The sequence below is a fragment of the Anopheles marshallii genome, chromosome 3 (genome assembly GCF_943734725.1).
Source record: "Anopheles marshallii chromosome 3, idAnoMarsDA_429_01, whole genome shotgun sequence".
Classification (NCBI taxonomy): domain Eukaryota; kingdom Metazoa; phylum Arthropoda; class Insecta; order Diptera; family Culicidae; genus Anopheles; species Anopheles marshallii.
Window position 1 is genome coordinate 51,165,348 of NC_071327.1, and position 20,517 is coordinate 51,185,864.

General features: G+C 43.9%; 3 protein-coding genes across 4 annotated transcripts; 1 reads left to right on the top strand and 2 right to left on the bottom strand.

The window, feature by feature from the left end:
• Nucleotides 1-1,761: 1,761 nt before the first annotated feature.
• On the bottom strand, nt 1,762-3,398 carry LOC128712771 (serine/threonine-protein kinase 10-like). The gene is made up of 5 exons (XM_053807645.1): nt 3,282-3,398; nt 2,925-3,177; nt 2,771-2,868; nt 2,585-2,710; nt 1,762-2,520 (listed from the first exon to the last, which is right to left on the bottom strand). Exons 1-5 carry the CDS (start codon nt 3,396-3,398, stop codon nt 1,762-1,764), a joined length of 1,353 nt encoding a protein of 450 aa, XP_053663620.1.
• Nucleotides 3,399-4,280: 882 nt separating this feature from the next.
• Nucleotides 4,281-5,992, bottom strand: LOC128715450 (sialin-like). Its single transcript, XM_053810350.1, has 5 exons — nt 5,964-5,992; nt 5,727-5,901; nt 5,545-5,664; nt 4,937-5,483; nt 4,281-4,873 (listed from the first exon to the last, which is right to left on the bottom strand). The coding sequence occupies exons 1-5, from the start codon at nt 5,990-5,992 to the stop codon at nt 4,281-4,283; spliced, it is 1,464 nt and encodes a 487-aa protein (XP_053666325.1).
• A 5,172-nt stretch (nt 5,993-11,164) lies between these two features.
• LOC128715449 (sialin) lies at nt 11,165-15,233 on the top strand. 2 transcript variants are annotated; one of them, XM_053810348.1, is made up of 6 exons: nt 11,165-11,193; nt 11,439-11,441; nt 13,483-13,657; nt 13,813-13,932; nt 14,016-14,562; nt 14,632-15,233. In XM_053810348.1, exons 1-6 carry the CDS (start codon nt 11,165-11,167, stop codon nt 15,231-15,233), a joined length of 1,476 nt encoding a protein of 491 aa, XP_053666323.1. The 2 variants fall into 2 exon arrangements, with proteins under 2 accessions (XP_053666323.1, XP_053666324.1); XM_053810349.1 differs by lacking the exon at nt 11,439-11,441.
• The last annotated feature ends 5,284 nt before the right edge of the window (nt 15,234-20,517 follow it).

Genomic DNA, 20,517 nt, shown 5'->3' on the forward strand with positions numbered 1-20,517 from the left:
TGAGAGCTATACGAATGTTTGTGCTCTTTTGCACGCCGTCTATCTCTGAGCGTATATTTTTGTTACATTTGAGAAGAAACGTGAGCTTGTCAGTAGTGTCGTGAACTTATCGTTTGCAGCGAAGATTTAATTCACTCGAAGTTTTCTGATTTATTTGATAGCTCAATATAGTAATTAAAATAATATAATAATAATAAGTATAATAATTTACGAATGTACTGCCACAGTAATTACAAAAGAATGCTTTACTTAACTTTGGTGTTAGTTATGCGTATTTTTCAGTTTATGTTTAATATTTTAAAACTTATTTTTTACGTTAAAGAGTAAATCATATGTTATTTGATTCTTACTGAATGGAATTCAAGGGAAAGATATGTGTTATCACATAACAAAAAAGTAAATCAATGAAATAAAAATTATCTTTAATTTTTATAACTAACGGGATTCTTATGAAAAAGAATAATATTTCTAAAATATTTCTCTTTAATTTGTTACTTTTTCATTTTATTCAAGAAGAACGGTAAAGTATGATATTAGACAAAAAAAAAAAAACATAAAATAAACACAAAATGTTTGAAATCTCTGTTTTTCTTTATTAATATACCAATGGTTCTATTTTCGCGAAGGAAATTGTTTTCCTTTTGGTACGATTAGTGTTTTGATAAACAATTTCTCTCTCTCACGTGCTGCCGGTTGTTGAATTTGTGGTCGCTCTCACGAGCATTGTGAGCGGATTTCTCTCCCAGTGTGATTCTCGGTTGATTTGATTTTACAGACAGTTTCTACAGAGTATTTTAGACAGCAGATGCAGCATCCATATCGCAGTGTTCAGGACGGTTGAAATAAATGTCATAGACAACCGGTCAAAATGACCATTCTTGCATGAAAGGAAGATAGGATTAACAACGGTGGATACTACTTTTTGAATTATAGCAAATTGCGAGCATAAAAAGCCTGTTATTACTGATATATCTTTATAAAATGATTATTCATTGCTTTTTTTTGCTTTGATTGTTATTATCAAATCTCTGCAAATTAGCTCACTTTAATATATCACTGCGATATCTGCCTCTTTGAAAACATCAAGCTGAAACACCAGCTCTACTACACACCAACGTTATTGTTACATTGTGTAACCCATCACTCCGTAGAATGGTTCCCGCAAACTGCAAAGAAACGTCAAAAACACAAACTGCACGAGAAATTCCACCCTGCCAGGTGCTGTATTTGCATACAAATGCGCACGCAAAACGATGCCATTTGTTACACGACGAGTTTAAAAGACACCTACCGTGCGTCTGTTAAAAACCGAACTTCACGGCAAGAAAATGCACTAAACGTGTTGAAATTTAAAATAAATAACCACTCCAACCTGGCACTGGTGCTGTGACGGTACGCGTGCCCAAAATCAAGGCAGTAAATGATGTGTGCCCAAAGTGTGCCATACAGATATAGGTTTTTCAGGGAAAGAATGTGTCCAAAAGTGGTTGGCTACATTAAAGGTTGATGAGTAGCGGGCAACGATGGAGTCATGTTGCGATAAATCTGACAGATCAGGGCAGGTGATGAGCGTGATTTGTGTGTGTGCCCTCCGGACGCAGGATGTCGCGCGGCGCGTTACCCAATCTAATGGTTAGGATGCTGTGATTAAGTACTGAACTGCAATGAGGAAACCTGTCAGAGATTTGGAGTTAAAAGCTATCACACCTTAAAAGCTAAGTGAAAATAAAGATAAAGACATTAAAAGCAACCTATCTTGGTTTATTCACTGCGTTGACCGGGGGCCACTACTTCATGGCTACAGAGAAGCAACTTTTCCTGGTTGGTAATTTTGTGCAGTTCGCAGTAAGCCTTGAATTTGGTTTTGAGATCATTGTTTTCGATTTTCAAGCGAGTTCTTTCTTCGCGGTAAATAATATTGAATGCTTCTATGCGATTAATTTTGTTTGTTAAAGTGCCGAATAAATCATCAAGTTCGTTGTGGCCAAGTGCATTTGAATCGTCTCCATCTTCCCGGAGCCATTTGGCAGCATATTTCTGATCTTGTTCCGTTTCGTACTGTGTGCAGATAAGACCTAATTTAGCAATTCTATTGCCCCAGGCCAGATGTTCCGTAAGCACGTTTTTTAAATGATGCGTGAAGGAACAGATCTTTTTCATGCACTGGTGATGTTCAACGTCCAGCTGTTTCTGCTGTTCCTTTAGCAATTGCACCTTCATCTCGAGAAGCCGACGATAGTTGTGGCGCGTACGCAGCTTCCGTCTTTCGCCAATATTGGTAAGCGTAAGGGTGTGATCGAGTTGCGTTTTCTTCATCTGCAGTACGGCCACCTGACAGCGCCGTTGCTCTATGGCTTGCTGTTCAAGCTCGGTGTAGTAGACAAGCCGATCGTACGATTGTTTCCGCTCCCGGTACAGCACGGTTTGGAAGTAGCTATCGAGTGTTGCTCGCAGTCGCCGGTAGAGGGCACTCATTTCGGCGTATTTTTTATCGCGAATAATTTCACACTTTTCCACTTGCTGCAAGAAACGCAAGCCGGCGAGCGTAAGTGGAAATTTCCGGCGTGAAAAGTTTATTTCTTACCGCACTTATGTTCTGGTTGTTGCTTTCAAGTAGCCACTCGCGGTCAGCCGATTTATCCTGCTTCATTTTGGACAGTAGTTCCGCCAGTGAAGCATCAAGCTCCTCCATTTGGGAGCAGCTAAAGCTCTAAAATAAGAGAAAAAGTTAATATTTTGGATGTAGATCAACGTTTAACGTGGCAAGTACCTCTTTGCTTTCGACTTCTTCGCGGAAATCTTTGAGAAGGTTTTGAGCTTCGGTTTCATAGTGCTTTAGCATTGTTGCGGTGAGGTAATCCTTCAGACCTGCAAATTATGGCTGAGTAGACTTCAATGTGTATCGGAAAATTTTCGAAACTTACGGATATAGTAGTCGATGACGTTCCCCAGTCGAGCCAAGCATTTGGTATGTATTTCTTGGACTTCATCCCGAACACCAACCAATCGCTGGATGATTTCGTTTTTGCGGTCGAAAACGGTCCCAAAACATTGCTTTTGCTGTCGAAGCTCCTCTGCCAGCTGATCGGAGCGAACCTGAGAACAAAGCGTTTCCCAACCAGCAAAGAATGTTTTTTCTGTTTGCACTGAAAACTCTCGCTCCCGGTTTAGGTGGTCCTGAATGTTAATTAAATCATTAATTTTTTGTTCATGGTGTCACTATCCGACGAATGGCCAGGATAATTGGTAAACTGGTCTAGCAACTGCAAAATATCACTTACCCGGTACAGTTGATTTTGCGCCTTCTGTGCGGCGGTCTTTTTTGCAAGTAGCTTTTCTTGCTTTTTGTGTCTCAGCTCCTCCTGCTTGGTATCGATTTCTTGATCGGTGTTGTCCATATCAGTGGAGTCGTTAACTTAACCGCAGATTGACAGCTTTACCAGGTGACAGCTGATGTACGGCACGATTCGTTACGCCTACTTAGTGGAGATAACTTTTCCGTGTGAGTTTTATTAAAACATTAACATAAAACATAAATTTGTGCCTTTCCATTTTGTACGCATCGTTCAATGGCAGTGTGTTCCGAGAGAAATGCTCAGCTAACTTCCAGAAGAAAACAAGGTCGATAATTAATGATAAGCTTCATCGTCAGTTATTAATATTACAAGTAAAAGTTTTTCAATTCTCATTCCGGGCAAACAGAAGAAGCAACGATTAGGCGCGATAAGCGTGCGGCTAGCGATGGTAAGCTGATGATGGTCAGTTCCGATGTAATTTCACGAGACTAATGGTACGGTTGTGTCATCCATCAGGACGGGTCATTGGCGCGAACGGCTGGTATGATTAGCTTTCGTCAGACCGGATGACCGGAAGATACAAATAACGCTTGTCGCGAGCTTGCGGAAATGGGAAATGTGTACAATTTAGCCTAGGTAGGAGTTATTAGACGAGTAATTTACCTTTTATGTATATTTTTATAGCATAATTATGAGGTGTATAACCTTGTGTGATTGGTTCAGTAAAGCGGGCGAGTGTTTTGTCCTCGAGAAGCATACATTTTAGTTCGAACGTGATCAAGCTGTTAAGCTTGCATGTAGTTTATTGTTGCATTTTGTACTTGCTTATGACCAAATTCCATTTGACATTTCTCTAGATCAGCTTGTGTGGATAAGGCGACACTTAAATTATCCCTATCATTTCGTGCCCTCGAGCAATGAGCTTTTAAGTTACATTTCACTACCCCGTTACATTTCTACCCCTTTATGACACCTTCACTTTTGCTAGGGCTTCTGATCCAGATGTAGCCCTTCGTTGAAATACCCATTCCCGTCGTCCTTCCGTTGGTTACGTTCTTTTTCCCGTGCCTCAATCGACCACGGTTGCAGTTCGCCGGATACACCGAACCAATAGGTGACGCAACCGATCAGATAGATCCCGGCGGCAATGTAGAATACGGTTCGCCACTCGTTCTCGCTCCCGCTCGCCGTAATCTGCCCGGACACGATGGGCGTGAGAATGCCGGCAACGGTGGAGAAGGTGTTGGAAATTCCCATCAGCACGCCGGCACTCTTCGGCGAGAGGTCGAGATGGTTGACGGCAAATCCGCACCAAGCGAAAGCACCACAACCGACGGCGATCGTGATGCAGGTGAGGGTGGGACCAGGCCGTAGGATGAAGGCACCCACGAGCATGAAGACGGTTTGGGCCAGGAAGGCACCGCAGTTGAAGTACCGGCGTACCTGTGTTGTCGTGAGCCAGCGCCGGATCTGGCATAGATCAGCCAGATATCCGGCAAAACTGAGCAGTGAGCCCATCACGAGGTACGGCAGGGCTGAAAGGAAACCGGCCGCTTGCAGCTCAAAGTGCATCGTATCTGCGGATAAAGGGTACATTAGGGAGGAATAGCAGAACAAACAAGCTACGGGTTCAGGTTCACCTCTCAGGAATGTGGGCAGTTGTGTAAGAAGCGTATAGAATCCCCAATTTTCCGAGAAACTCGACACGACTAGCGCCCAAACGGCTTTCGACGTTAGGATGCCGCGCCAGGGATGTTGCACCTTCTCGACTGGTGCAGCGGAACGCTGCAGTGTAGCAAGTATGAACTCTTTTTCCTTGGTGGTGATGTAGGGATCTGTTTCGGGAGACTTCTTCACGATGAACATCCACGCCACAAACCAGAGACAACCGAAGGCTCCGAGAATGTAGAATACCCATTCCCAGCCGAGTGTGTCCGCGAGTACGCCGCTCAGCAGCATAGACGCTACGGTACCGGTAAACACACCGGAAAACGCGATCGTGGCCATGCGCGATCGTTCACTCGGTGGGGCCCAATTTGACCAGATAGCGTGGATACATGGGAAGGTTACTCCCTCGAAGAAACCTTCAGTCGCACGTACTGCGATGAGCCATCCGAACCCTCCATGGGCAGCGAGAGGCGTCAAGAGTGTCAACAACGCTGTGACACCAACTCCAACACCGAAAACCTGTGGATAAGAAGAGTTCCCGGATTAAGTTATGCTTGGGAGTCTGAGGGTTGAATCATACATAGTTTCCACCGAGAGCGTTGGAGATGTAGCCACCAATAAGTTGTGTGAAGATGTATCCATAGAAGAAGGAACTCAGAATGTATCCTTTTGTGGTGGAGTCCCAATCGAATTCTTGTTCCTGGAACGAAATGACTTGATTTGTACTACACGCTGGAAATATTGAATGTATTGTCTACGCACATAACCTTCTGTTCCGTTTGGGTATTGTACGGTACGATTCTCTGTCATAGCCACTATCGCAACACTTAGATTCACACGCAGCGAGTACACGTTGAAGAACCCAAAGAATGCCAAAAACACCAGCACATATCGGCGACGCTTCCAGAACATCCACATGGGAGCATCGATTCCATCACTGTATGTGAACGGTGTAGGGATTAGCCGAATAGAAACCTTCGTCCAAAGCAGTCTATATACCTTAACTTGCTACTTTCGGTAGCATCCATTGCCGATTGTTTGAGGAATCACACAGACAGGAAGTATGCTTGGCAGTGTGGTGCGCACCGTCTGGTGGACCAGTACGTAATGGAGCGTCGGAGAAAATCAGACAACCAGAACCGAATGTTCAGCGCCATGGGAAGATTGTTTGTAAATAGCTATTAGCGTGTACAATCAGCTAGTTAACCTCCTCCGCCCCACGGTAACGATGACATTGCATTGACGTGTGGCACATCTTGAAGCGTTACCTGGGACATTTTGCGTGTGTGAGAAAGGCTTCGTGCTGATAATACGCATATTGAGTAGCTGTTATCGTACTACTGGCATGTGCGAAGGCATCAAGTAAATCGTAATTTCCGATCGGCGTACGTTATTGTGATGCACCGATTGAAATGGAGTGCATAGCGGAGTTGTTTCATCAAGGGTTATTTGAGTAGCCTTAGTTCTTGAGATAATACCTGAAAATTGGAAAATCCATTAAAATGGAGTGCATAGCGTAGTTGTTTCATCAAGGGTTGTATGAGTAGGCTTGGTTCTTGAGATTCTACCTGAACCAATTGTCACCACATAGTTCTACTACATTCTATCATTCCGAAAACTTTAGGTACGTTGGCCTAAAACTTTCATTGGACGGACAAGATAACGATAATCAGCAGATGAATCTTTTTTGCATAACTTTCAGAAAGTGAAGGTGTAACGTAGCAGCGTGATGAGGCGTAACCGATACTTCCTCGCAAAAAGATGAAAAGCGATTACGCAAACGGTGCAAAGACGAAACCGGATCGAAGCGCATGTTAACATCTAACTGCTCACGGCGACGAGTTTTTCCTTATTAACATGCGGCAAGCCTGTAAGCGACCGGAAAACGTCACGTCAACGACTTCATTAATGTGTCGAGGAAACTGTTGCGAGTTGCAAAGAACACTGGTAGTATTTCGAAGTTCGTTAATCAAATGAACTATTTATGGGCATGATTAGTTAATCCATCTCCAAATCTTGCTCGTGCGACTAGATTTGTGTCACCGTGCGGGTCTGAAAACCTCAATCCAGAAGGTGCGTCCAGCGGAGTTCATTAGATGAAAGCTTCCATCAACGCGGTTACTTCCAGATGTGCACAAATATCCGCAGGTTGTACACGGTACCGGTGTGTTGTTTTTTTATCCTGTCAAGTGAAAAACAAACTCTAAATGTCATTAATGGGTACGTTTAAGTGAAACCTTCCCCGTCAATGGAACTTGTGGACGGTGCGTAACCGGGACAGTGATGAGGATACGGATCTCAAGGGACGATCTCTGCCCGATTCTTTGCTGCAGGTGATGAATCTGTCAGCGCTGTTGGTTTTACCTGGCCACTTATCGCTGACTTCTCTACTATCCCGGTAGACATGACGTGAACGCGATGTAATGCGAAAGCGGAATAAAAACATAAGCAAACACACGTGGTCTTTAGCGATTAAACTGGTTTTCTAGGCCGGTTTTCTAGCCCTGTAGGTTCGATGGGGGTTTCGTATTATTTTTGTTGTTGCTATGTTTAATTTAATTTCACCCTCTCCCGTACGGTGTGCGCTAAGGAAGAAAGTAAAAGTGTCGTCTGATCGTTGTTAAATGGATTGTGGAGTAGATGATAAGCGAGTTAGGGCTAAATGAAAGGTGAACTTGAAGTGGCTGTGTGAAGTTTATTGGAATGGTGGAAAAGTATTGGAATTGTTTTATTTTTTTCGTAATTATATATTTTAGTACAATATATTACATGACTGAAGTACTAGATATTAAGTATAGTTTATAAGATATACGGCCCGGCCGTTTAACTGATACATAATAAAATTATATATTTAAATATTTTAGAGGTTTTAATGATCCTATAAAAACAAGTCTATACCTGAATAGTAACAACAAGAATCTCTTAAGCATATATAGGATGTGGTTTGACAGTTGCTTAAGGAAAAATCAAATCTTCTGTGTACTTATTATAGATTATCATGAATTTCATGGATTGAAAAAAAGGTAAAAGGTAGAGTGAATTACAGTACTATCAACAAGTTTTACTCAAAATAGCCACCATTAGTTTCGATAGAAGCTTCCATCCTGCCTTGAAACAAGTTGATATCAAAGTTTCCTGTGGAAGGGTCGCAAAAACTGGCTTAAGTTTTTCAACAAACTGGGCTTTTTTGTTGCTGGAAGTTCAATTAGTATCCTTTTCAACTGTGCCCCATTCGAAATAGTTCATCAAAGTCATAAAAATTCTCCGAAAAGGTTTTCGTTTTTTTTGTTTTTCCAAAGTTGTGGTAATGGGACGAATCTTACTGCCACACGTCAAACGTCATCCAAGGATTTACTATGATATTCGGTGTCTCCGCATAGCTATTCAATGTTAATCTTTTTCAAGAAATGCGTAGGCATCACATCGCCTTCCGAGACTACACACGCACAAATCATAATCGTTTGGGGAAATCTAGTCTGTGTGGACTCTCGTAAGTACCCCGACAGCAAAAGGAGGCGAGAGTACAAATGTGAAATAAATTTACTAAAATTTAATAAAAATGTCAAAATCGTCAAAAGAAAAAAAAAAATTAGAGAAAAAAAAAATTAGAAATTTAATTGGAGGTATCAACATCTCAATGCTTAAAAATAGAATTATTTGCTGGATTAGTTTAATTGAATTACAAAAAATTACCAATATGTTGATATAACTTTTCCTCAGCGTTATTAAATAAGTTCTCTTTTAAGCTGCATTTTTATTATTTTCACACAGCGAATAATTTGTAGCTTCTGGAGAGCCTTTTTTACTTTTAAACAGGTTGGAAATGCATATTTAGTTTAAAAGATTTAAATAGCTACATCTATTTGTGCTCTAGGTGGATAAGCAAATGATCATACAGCCTTCAACAAGATAGGCTGTAGCACATTTTTATTTTTTGCGATTAAACTGTCTGACACACAAACTGACAACGGTTATGTTTTCTCCCTTCGTCATGTACATACGTTGATGAGTTAATGCCCCCCAGGCGCACATGCAGCCATCGATCCAGAAACGATCGTTTTATGGTGTCACATCGAACCAATCGTAAACTGATTTCGTATTTGAATTCCAGCTCAAACACTGAGAAGAATGTTGTCATTATTTATCATGCCGAGCCTTTTTTTCATTGACTTCCGTTGCTATAATAGATGAGACAAAAAAAACAAACTCTACATGCAAAGAAGCTCACTCTCTACCCACCGGGGCAGATAGTAGTATCTACGCAACACCATCACGGGGTGGCTCTAAAATCCCGCCATGTTGCTGTGTATTGCGGCTTATCAAAACAAAAACAAACGAAATACGGCAAACGGTTGTCAATTCGCGTACGGCTGATGATGGGCAATAACAATGGGATTGTAAAGATAAATGTCTGCCGGAGATGTTTGGAAATGTGCGCTCTGGTGGTGGTGGTTAGGAGTTTATGGCTCCAGCCCGTTAGACACGGCACACATGATATAACCTGTTGCTGTAGTCGGGGGTATTCCGTTTTTATTGTCATCATTTCTTACTTGAATGTAAACAAAACGGTAGAATGTGATCTTGCAGTGATAGCGTCTGGAGCGTCATCGTTGTGATGCGAATTCGCATAAGATGCATTTACCAATTCAAGTTCAACTGGTTGGCCGGTGCAAATGGAAAATGACTTCATGACTTCTGTGTGATCTTTGAGATGAGTTTTATGTAATTACAATGCTACTACATGCATGCGACTAATCATCCGATTGCGAGTGGGACGATTTCAGTCAATGAAGTCAAACGTGATAACAATGCTATCTGCTGAAATGATCGTCGTCGATTTCCTGCCAGTCGGTTCTCTCAGTCGCTCTGTCTCGTCAAACTGAATTTGACGCTAATGAAACTAATTTCGGATCGTTTGAAAGCTGTGCAAACATGTGTTATGATTGTATTGAGCATAGAACCGAGCAGTAGAACCGTATGAAGTAAGTCTAACAGCCTTGAAAAATAACAGACGTATACAGCAGCTTGTCGCATAGTACGGATTACCTGTTGCCAATAGTTTCAACATGGCGCGTGAGATATTAATTTTGGAACAACTTGCTTTACCATAGCAAACATCTCATCAATGTCACGCTATTCGTCACAAATTCTGTGTTCGCGTATTTGTGTAAATCAATATGGGAAATAGGGAGAGAATTACTCGTACGTGTGTGACCAGCTGTAATCTTCTTCACTGTCTTTAGGATTGTGAAGGTGTCGGAATCGCACCCCGAAAACGGAGTCTATCTTTGCGAAGATATCTCCATTTACGATTGTCCTCCAAAAGCTCCCCCCCCCCCTTGAGGAGCACCCGGAATGTGGCAAGCAATCTCCAGAGAGCAACTGATGAAACACGATAAGCCGAATCGCGTTCGGTTCGAGAAGCGAAATGGAGAAAAACGCACGAAAAAAAAGGCAAACGAAACGCCGGTTCTTGGAGCAGACATGATGGGAGACACGGGGTGGGCGCTTCAATTTGATGATAATGACACCTACAATTTACCGATGCGAAACAACGCGTACCAGCGTCGCCGAACTGGGACCGAAGCATCGCATACGCGAGGTTCGCAGCTTCATCGGCGCAACAGCCGTCCGTCAGTTGGAGGATCGTGGTCAACTGGAACGGCTGCGCTATTCTCGGGTGTTGTGAGCGGTAAACGTCGGCCACGTTCCACGGTACAACACTGGTTACGCTGGAAGGCATCAAACACCTTGTCGGCCGGACACTCCGGGCGCAAAACAACCCAACTTTCGCAAACACATTCGGGAAACCAGTTCTGCATCGGCATCGGCACCAAGGGGAACGTACGGCTTTCGATTGGGCTTGCCCCTACTTTTTCAACAGTGATTGTGGTGTCTGTGCGCGTGGCAGTGTGAAGAAACTTGACCGTGTTCCAGCTTGTGGTTTCCAGTTTGTGGTCCGTACCGAAGCTGATCGGAGTGCGTAGTGTTGTGGAACGGATCACGGATTCTATCCTGTCATATCTTGGTTGGTGATCATTTAGCCATCAAAAGTATCGTGGAACTCATATATCCTTCCTGCTAACTTGTGTTCGAGAAAGGAAGCAGAAAAGCGAGTGGAACTGTAAGGTACTTAGTGACAGTAATCCTCCAGTAAGACGTTCCATCCGGTGACGATTCGTGAATAACACACACACATCATGGATACTAAGCCGAGCAGTAAAGTTGGGTAAGTCCAAGCAAAGTGTCGCAGCGTACCGTTTTATTGTTGAAAGGAAAGCATATCTTACTGACATAGGCTAAGAATACAGCCCGCCATCCTTCGGAGCTTAACTAGCCCAACAACGGAAAGTGAAAGGAATGCACCAACCCGGGTGGCACCAGGAATGCTGATAAACGCATGCAACAGGCTTGGCGGCAGGTTACAATAAGCTTCCGCCCTCCGTTCGGGGTGGGCGATTAACGTGGCTGAAGGTCGTTTGGTTTTTGCCACCCCATTCCACACCCACTCCGGGATACACGGCACCCGTTAGGATGGAAACACTTTCGATTTTATTCTGTCCCATCCCGAACTCTTTGCGGGCTCGCGTACCATTCTCATGCCGTATCGAACAGTTTTGAGTAGGTCAAGTTCAAACAGCGAAGAGGATTACCTCGATGTGAAGATGCACAGGGCTAGTCATAGGCGAACCGGGCAGCAGTGGTCGTAACCCTGGCAACAGGCAGCGCACTATGCATCGTGCTGCCCGTGATGTGATGCGAAGGTCGCCGCAATAAAAACGCGACTAGATAGTTGGGCTGGGAATTAGAGGGCTTTTCAATGCAGGCGTAACGATAAAAGTGAATCTGTGGTTAGGTGATTGAAGGGAAAAGACGTGCTTGGAAGGAAATAGCTAATTGAGCCGGCTTATCTCCGTGGATGGTTGCGTGGAGAAATCTGTTTTATCAATTTGACCATGTAGACCCTGGTTTTATTAGCTTTGTGAGCTGTAACTAGCCTGCAAATGATATTTGTTTTGATGGTGAGGTGAACTGTCCGCCTGCTTGTTGAAGGCGATGTATAATTCTTGCGCGGATACAAGAACTTTGAGGCTTGGAATAGGTTTACATTCACATTCGTTGTCGGTTGAATGACTTCCACTAGTGAATTCCTTTCTAATTAAGAATATTAAACATTTACGAAGAAGCAGAACGTTCCATTTCCAGTTTCTGTGCCCAGCCTACTTTAATAACTGGATATCTATATATTATCTGCCGTGTTTTCCGAGATTGCAAACTTTTGAAGGTGTACGTGAAGCTTATCTAAATTAAACATTACTTCCGTTCCAGTGATAATACACACCCCACCTAAAGGGGAGATTAAATATCAACTTAAAGCTTGTCATCAAACCAATCAACTTAAAAATTATGAGCACCATTCTTACGGTACCCAGCCAATTAATAATGTCAATCCATGCCAACAGGTAGGGAGATTAAGGGGGATTGTCACCTGGCGCGTGGAATATTTCCCGATAAGCCACTCGATAACGTGGCGCACTTTAAACAATGTGTATCGCCTCCGGTGGGAAACTTTCAAACAACCGATACGGCACTAACATTCCGGCCTGTAACTCATCGTTACTGATAATGCTTTCCCTTCTTTTGCGTCATCTCAATCAAAGTGTAACTGTCCGTTTGACATGTGCGGCGATACCACTACGGTGGCTACCACATACGAGCTATGCTGGTCGATAGTGCCTGTGGGTGGGTGGCCACTTGTTTCAGCTGCATAAGTGCACCTTCATGGTGGGTAATGAGTTGCAAATAGATTGCTACTGTACGGTAACTGGCATTGCTGTTGCTAGGCGAGGGGCGAGGGATGGAGATGCGTGAGGAGGATGCAATTGGCAATGTGTGTTGATAGGCAATTTTTGGACTATTTTGTTAATAAATATAAGGCAAATTTGCAAATCTTTCGATATTAAACAATCCAATTTAGTTTGATGTTTTAAGAAGCATTCCACTAAAGAAACAAGCTAACAGTATTAAGTTATATTTGTAAAGCTTGGTATTGGTATGAAATATAATGTTTGGGCATTATAAAAAATCTTAACATTGTAAATGTCTTCGGGAGTACCAAAATGATTAGGTCGTTCTTCAAGAAAAAAGTGGAGTATATTGAACCCAAATTTTGTTAGACGAAGGAAATAGTAAATAAATTGATTTTTTTGTTCTTTTAATACCAATAAATTGAGTCATTTTGAGCGTAAATCCAAAATAATAAATTCGACTTACTCATGATCGAACACCGCAAACGATGCTCACTTGCAACGAGAGTTATGTGGTGAAGTTCATCCCGTACTGCACTTCTATTTTTAGTGTCTCACCAGCACGCGCTGAGTCAGTCCGGAATTCCTAGCCCGAAGATGAATATCCATCATTCCGTTACCAACACCAACATCCTTTGGCCACCATGCACTCGAACCTTGCTTAACTATATATTTTTTTCTGTCTGCTTGTTTTTGTATCCTACCCCCAGCGATGGCATCGATGCGCCTTTATGGATGTTTTGGAAGCGACGACGCTACATTGTGGTGTTTATGGCGTTCCTTGGTTTCTTCAACGTCTACTCGCTGCGGGTGAACCTGAGCGTGGCCATCGTGGCGATGACAGAGAATCGGACCGTGCATTACGACAACGGCACCGTCGGATACGTAAGTATCGGAAATCTCGGAGTGGAGAAACTTAGTTTTTTTTTGTTGCCATCTCGCCATGATTGCGCTGGTTGCGTATCATCGTACGCGACCAGATTGCAATTTGTGTGTGCGAGCGTTTGTATCCATGTTTTCCGTGTCCTTCAATTATCCAGGAGCAATACTTTGATTGGAGCTCCAGTCTGCAAGGTTACGTGCTGAGTTCGTTCTTCTACGGCTACATCCTGACGCCCTTCCTGGGTGGCTTCATCTCGAACCGATTCGGTGGCAATTATGTAAGTGTGTTGCGTGCCATCCAAGTACTGGCGAAGAGTCTCCGAAACTAATTAAAACATTCCGCTGATGACACCCGCGACAGGTGTTTGGAGTTGGCATTGGAACGACGGCTGTCCTGACGCTACTGACACCGTTAGCGGCCAAGGCTGGCGTAGCCGTCCTGTTGGCGGTTCGTATTGTGGAGGGCATATTCGAGGGTGTGACCTTCCCCTGCATACATGCCGTGTGGTCCCGGTGGGCTCCACCAACCGAGCGCTCACGTATGGCATCGATCGCGTTCGCCGGGAACTACGCGGGAACGGTTGTGGCGATGCCGCTGAGCGGAATTCTAGCGAACGCTTGGGGCTGGGAGAGTGTGTTTTACGTGTTCGGTGTGATCGGATGCATCTGGTTCCTTGCGTGGATGTTCTTCGTCAAAACGTCTCCCGAGGTGGACAAGTGGATCAGCCAGCGGGAGAAGGAGTTCATACTGGAATCGCTGGGCCGTACGGAGGGTGAGCAGGAGAAGGTGCAACATCCGTGGAAGGGTATCCTGACATCGGTGGCCGTTTGGGCGCTGGTTGTGTCACACTTCTCCGAGAATTGGGGCTTTTACACACTGCTCACACAGCTGCCGACATTCTTGAAGGGTAAGGTTCCTGTAAGAGTCGCACGTACATGGATGCACTAATGGTTTTTATTTCCCCAATCTCCCCTAGACGCCATGCACTTTGAGCTGGAGAAGACAGGATTTGTGTCAGCTGTACCTTACCTGGTGATGGGGGTCCTTCTGTTCGTGTCCGGTTACCTAGCCGATTGGTGTCAGATGAAGGGTTACCTCACAACCACTCAGGTTCGCCGATACTTCAACTGTGGTGCCTTCCTCGCGCAAACGGTGTTCATGATCGTTGGTGCGTTCATTCTCGAGCCGGGCCCAACGATCACCTGCATCACGATCGCGGTCGGTTTTGGCGCGTTTGCGTGGTCCGGTTTCGCTGTGAACCATCTCGATCTGTCGCCGAAGAGTGCCGGCGTGCTGATGGGCATCTCGAACACGTTTGCCACCATCCCCGGCATCGTGAGTCCCATCATCACGGGGTACATCACGTCCAACAAGAGCGACGAGGAGTGGAAAACGGTATTCTACATTGCGGCGGGCATCTATCTGGTCGGTTGTATCATCTACTGGTTCGGTGTATCCGGCGAACTACAGCCGTGGTCGATTGAGGCACAGGAACGGCGGGAGCAGCAAAAACAACAGACCAAACCGATCGGGAGCCTTGCCTACACGAACAAAGTAAGCATGGAGGACGAGATGTAAGCGGGCGTTGTGGCTGTGAGACTAAAAATCGTACAGATAAAGCATCATAAGTGTAATAGAAGTATAGGTAGATGCATTCAGCGTCTGCGATGCGGCCGGTATCTGGCTGGAAACTCCACTGTTTCAATGAAAATGTGTTTGAAAATGTATCGAAAAATACGCTCAAAGCGAACTTAAGCTGATATATGGAGTAAATGCTAATATATGTGTAATATAATGTATGTTAATAAAATAAAAAGATTGTTTAAAATGTGATTCAAATGATATTCGTGCACACGTGCTTCATGCATCTGACAGCATTGTGTACAAGTTTGCACTCAAAACTGTCGGTATAAGGAGTTGTACGCAAGTTTTGTTGTATGCCGCTCAAACGATTCTTTGCAGGGGTTTTCGGATAAGTTCGGAATCGGATTCATTTATTTGTTAATCCGATTTGCACGATAATTAGTAATATTTAATACAGCTAGGCTGTGGTTCATCAAATATAATTCATAAAGGTTGTCGGATCATTTATTTCGAGTACCATGCGTGATTTTTGAACATTCACGAGATTAAGATCGAGTCGTATTCATGGCTGAAATTTGAAACATTACAATTTAGAATTGCGGATTGCGGATTTTTATTTAAAAAATCTGCGCTAAGCTCAAATCTGTATCTTTTTAAATCTTATAAGAATGCCCTGTGTCGTCTTATCCGTATTTTGGTCGTCTTATCCGTTGTATAAATTAGGTTAGGATTAATAATGATTCCGTACAGGTCTTTAGTGACAATCATATAGTGGTTGCAATAGTGTTTTAATCTCTCAAAAAAAAAAAAAAACAGACATTAAGTTTGGAAGTGAACATCAATTTATCTGTGGCGTAATTAACCCTTTTTTTATGTAGAGAGAAAAATTGATGCACGCTTTAGCTCTTCGTGACTTTTTTGGTTGAGCACAAACTATCACTAGAGATCAGTTGATTAGATGTTTTTTAATTGACACGAACATTTATTCTCACAGGTTTATTCTTAACATCTTTGTAGTAATTTCATTGCTCAAAGAAATTCTTTGATAGCTTTATAATAATAACTATAATAAAATTATGTACTACAAGAAAAACAACTTGATGGCTTGAATTAATTTTTTAACGCATAAACATCACAATATTACTGCAACAAATCGTCGAGATCGACGAAAGTTCACAACTAATTTATAAAATAATATTTATTACGCAACACAAATATAAACGCATCGTTGACGACCCACACAGCTAATCAAAAGCAAACAGCGTAGTGTACGGTTGTAGTTCGATTGTTGTTTACCCTGCCAACCAAAGCGATGAAGACGCAACGCGGTAAACAAACCATCGCTCCGCTACATCCACTTCAACCCCGGTCGAGCGCGTGCAGAAACCGATGACGACAGAGATCAGAGCAGCGAACGGCAATACGATCGACGAAAACATCTGGTTCAAATTTGAATCATGGTGAAGCAACGGCTAAAAAGCAGTGGGGGGTGGGAGGTGGGGGGGAGTGAATGTACGCAAAATGAACCGGACCGTTTGATGACGGTGTTGGTGGGTGGGTTTTGTAGCAAAAAGGAACCATGCATGGTAGTGTGTGCGTTGGTCAGTTTTATTTGATCAAGCGACCGGGCGAGCTGAGTCATATGGGTGGTACGTGAATGGGTGGTGTGTTAAAGAAAACAGAAAGAAAGCAGCAAGCAAGCAACCGTTTTGAGGTGTGTGTCATGTTTCGTTTGGCACAAAATTATCTTTTGTTTGGTTCGACGTGCACCACCCCCTTTTTTGGGTGGGTTCCAGGGCAGACAGGACAGCCGGGGAAGGTACTTCCGTGGGACGCACATATCGTACAATCGTTTGAATGAGTTACTTGCGTTATGTGCCAAGAATAGCACAATCGGTAGCGTTCCTAATTTATCTTCCATCGGGAGCCATTTTCTAGAGCATGTCTTTCAAAACCGGTCAGGATGTGCTTTTTTCACACATATGATAGGGTAAACGAGTGAACGAAAACAAAACCCGCTATTGTGGGAAACGTAATTGACAACCCGAGTCAAGCCATTGGATTGATACAGCACGGCATAAGGGGAGTGAAGAGTGAAAGCATAATTTAACCATCGTTTTGTATCACTCTTAACCATCCCAACATCCCCAGCTCTCCCCATAAAAAAGCAGGGCGGAAGTCATCAGCATTACAAACAAACATTCCAACCACCCATCGGTGTTTTTCGCATGAATTTTGGGACTGTTTTTCATGCTCTAACCGGGACAAATTATTGCGCCTCTAGCTTGTAGCGACATTAAACCAAAAAAAAACATAACACTTGATAAAAACACCAAGATACTACGAGTATTACGAAACAACAGCATTGGGGAGAAAGTGTGCGTGTGTGTTTGCGTATTTTTTGTTGGTTCAATACAAGAACGATGTCAAGGATGAATGAAAGTGCGTAGAAATTCGGTGGCCTGCTTCCTGCTGTGTGGCACTCGTGTGGCAGACCTAAAATTTATTACCATTTAATTCATCCCGTGAAGTACCGGCAAGGGTGCAATTCAACAAGGCCATTGGGGTGCCATAGCGATAGAGAGAGAGAGAGAAAGAGGAAGATAAATTATCTGTGTCTAAGAGTGTCTCTGCTTTTCCTCCTATTGCGCAAGGTAAACAACCTGATCATGGTCAAGGTGCCTGTGTGGCGTACGTCCAGTGGATCATTAATTAAAAATGGCAGCTGACATATTGAACAAAAGCGTTTACCTTTGCAAAGGTTTCGGACGAGAGGGGAAAATCTGTGTTATCAGTGTGGTTGAAAACGTATTCACTTAAAAATCCTGCCACCGGTAATAATGTAGCGCGTGCTGTTTACGTAAGCACGATGGACTAATTACGAAAATGGTTTAATATTGCACGAAATCAACACCATGACTTGGACGCACAGGAATGCGGTCGCATAAACAGACGCTGCCGTTTTTCGCACCCGCAAGCTGGCCGTTTACCACCTCAAAACCCCCGCCACATCCGGGTGCGTCCGTGTAAGAAACGGGAAACCCAAAACGAACGGTGGTCCAAGCCATCAAACTTGGTCGCCATGAAAAACACCATTCGTCTTCCATTTCATCTAGATTAATTGACACTCAAGCGCAGAGGTTCCGCGAGTTTGTTGCCACGCTTGTAGATGATTCGGTCGCAACAGGTTGGGCACGGTTTCGGTTAGCCTTCTTGCGCTCTGTTGTTGTTTTCTGTTCGCCTCCCTCCCTTAATTCCTTGTCCATACGGATGCGAGATGCTGGAGCGTCACGGTAAACACGCCCCGGTGGGTGTATATTCCGCGCCGAGCAGACAGTAATTTATAACCGAGCTAGCGCCACCCTGACCGAAAAGCGGCGAAAGTTCTTTGGCCTGCCGAGGGTTAGCCTGGGGATGTAAACAAAACTAACCAACGCCACCCCCACGAGTGTGTCCACCTAATTTATGCGTCTGTAATGATGTAGATTTGGTCGGTAGCTCCGTTTTACGAGCGCGATTTGCCGATCCGTTGAAAGCATGTGCTAGATGTGGCGGGATACAAACTCGCATAAAGTTATGAAGTGGTTGTGAAAACGTCTATTGAAACAAAACTATATTTTATTGCGAAAAAGGAGTGCTCGTGTTGTGGGGAGTGGAGCGTACGGGAAAGGTATAACACTTTCAGGAATATCAATTTCCGTCATCAAATCGTCTAAAGGGTGATAAATTTCGGTCCATTCATAAAAAAGCTTGAAACACCCCCAAATGGAGACGCCCGGTGATTCATGCATCCCGCTATTCGAAATACCGTCAAGTGGAAGGAGAAAGCGATGCTTTAGATTGAACGAAACGAATGGCCATTTCGACATTAAACACGGACGAAAAGGCCACTCGCCACTATATATGCCGTTCCTCTACGCAGGAAGAATACTACACATTCCACAAGCAACCGGGCGTCTCCATCGGCGCAGTATCAGCAGCCGCAGAAGGAAGATTCTTTCGTACGAGCATATTCTTGAACCTTCTCTCAATCGTAGAAGCAAACAGGGAATATGTGGAAGGGGGTGTATTAATAAAAATATTTTCGAAAAAGGTGAGCTGGCCGAGAGTTTTGCAAGGTGATATTTTATGTGCCTCCTACCACCGGCCTACCGGGCGTTTAAGCTGTAGAAGAGTTTGCATTTTAATGCGGGCGAGGAGTTTATATGAGAGTTTGGTCCCCCGTCGGTTCTTCCACCACGTAGCTCCACGGTATGCAGCCCGCGTACGCACCCGTAACGGTCAAACGGTCCGAAGCGAGACGCTGTAGCGATGGTTTTTTTTGTGCGTTATAATCTTTTGGTTACAGATTACAATCTATTTTCAGTCGCAGCATTGCTTCACATTAAAATTCCATCCAGCGAGGAAGCTGGGAAGGGGATTGGTTGGTTGCGAGAGAGCGAGCGAGTGCGCATTTGTGGCACAAGCCGCAAGACAACCAGTGTTATGAATGCCGACTAGTGAAAAAGTCAAAATATTTTTGTCGCTTTCTGCTTTATGAAACTAGGAATGGAATGTGTTTTTTTTTTCTCACGAGCCCCGTACGGCGTTCATCAACTTGGAAAGGTGATGGTACGATTCGCAAAATGCAAAATTGCAGTCGCATTTAAATGATCACACACGTTTCCTCACGGCTGCTTCTTCCGACAGCTGTTCCGTTGCTGGGATGCAAATCGTCAGCGTTAAGCGTGCCACACTCACGCGCGGCCGAATGTCGGAGGATGTCAGAGTTCAAGTCAGTGCACGAGAGACGATCGTTATCGGGTGGATTTTTTTTTAGCGATCCAACCCCACATCGGTGTCATGCGAGAGCGTGCGCGAGCATATTATTGGATGCCATCGGTAGCGGGTTTGAAAGATTCGAGCACTCAACCGTCAATCAGGGCGATCACTTTTTATCTCATTTTAAGTCACGATTCGGGTGTGAAGTGTTATACCTTATACATCAGCTAAACTACCCATCCCCCTCCCCTTCTTCACCCCCGAACGGTCAACGATTCCAAACGAAAATGGTGTTCCTTTTTTAAACGATCCATTATGTAAACGGTAAGCAACCATTCATGTGTGACAGGACACTAAATATAGCGCGGTATTATTTAAACCTGCTAACTACACTTATTCGCAACCCGCCGGCTGCTGCATTGTGCGTGGCCGTATTGGGGCGGTAGTGCAAGAGGGGGTTTGTCAGTACAACGGTTCGTGGGTCAGTTCATTAGAAAAAAAACGAAAGGCGAAAGTA

Bases quoted from the DNA above. Each gene is read 5' to 3' on its own strand.
- LOC128712771 (XM_053807645.1), bottom strand. From the start codon at position 3,398: ATGGACAACACCGATCAAGAAATCGATACCAAGCAGGAGGAGCTGAGA. The intron at 2,869-2,924 runs GTAAGTTTCGAA...CATAATTTGCAG, and splicing joins CGTCATCGACTACTATATCC to GTCTGAAGGATTACCTCACC. The intron at 2,521-2,584 runs GTAAGAAATAAA...CGTTTCTTGCAG, and splicing joins ACAACCAGAACATAAGTGCG to CAAGTGGAAAAGTGTGAAAT.
- LOC128715450 (XM_053810350.1), bottom strand. From the start codon at position 5,992: ATGGATGCTACCGAAAGTAGCAAGTTAAG. The intron at 5,902-5,963 runs GTATATAGACTG...GTTCACATACAG, and splicing joins ACCGAAAGTAGCAAGTTAAG to TGATGGAATCGATGCTCCCA. The intron at 5,484-5,544 runs GTATGATTCAAC...TCTTATCCACAG, and splicing joins ACGCTCTCGGTGGAAACTAT to GTTTTCGGTGTTGGAGTTGG.
- LOC128715449 (XM_053810348.1), top strand. From the start codon at position 11,165: ATGGATACTAAGCCGAGCAGTAAAGTTGG. The intron at 13,933-14,015 runs GTAAGTGTGTTG...CACCCGCGACAG, and splicing joins ACCGATTCGGTGGCAATTAT to GTGTTTGGAGTTGGCATTGG. The intron at 14,563-14,631 runs GTAAGGTTCCTG...AATCTCCCCTAG, and splicing joins GCTGCCGACATTCTTGAAGG to ACGCCATGCACTTTGAGCTG.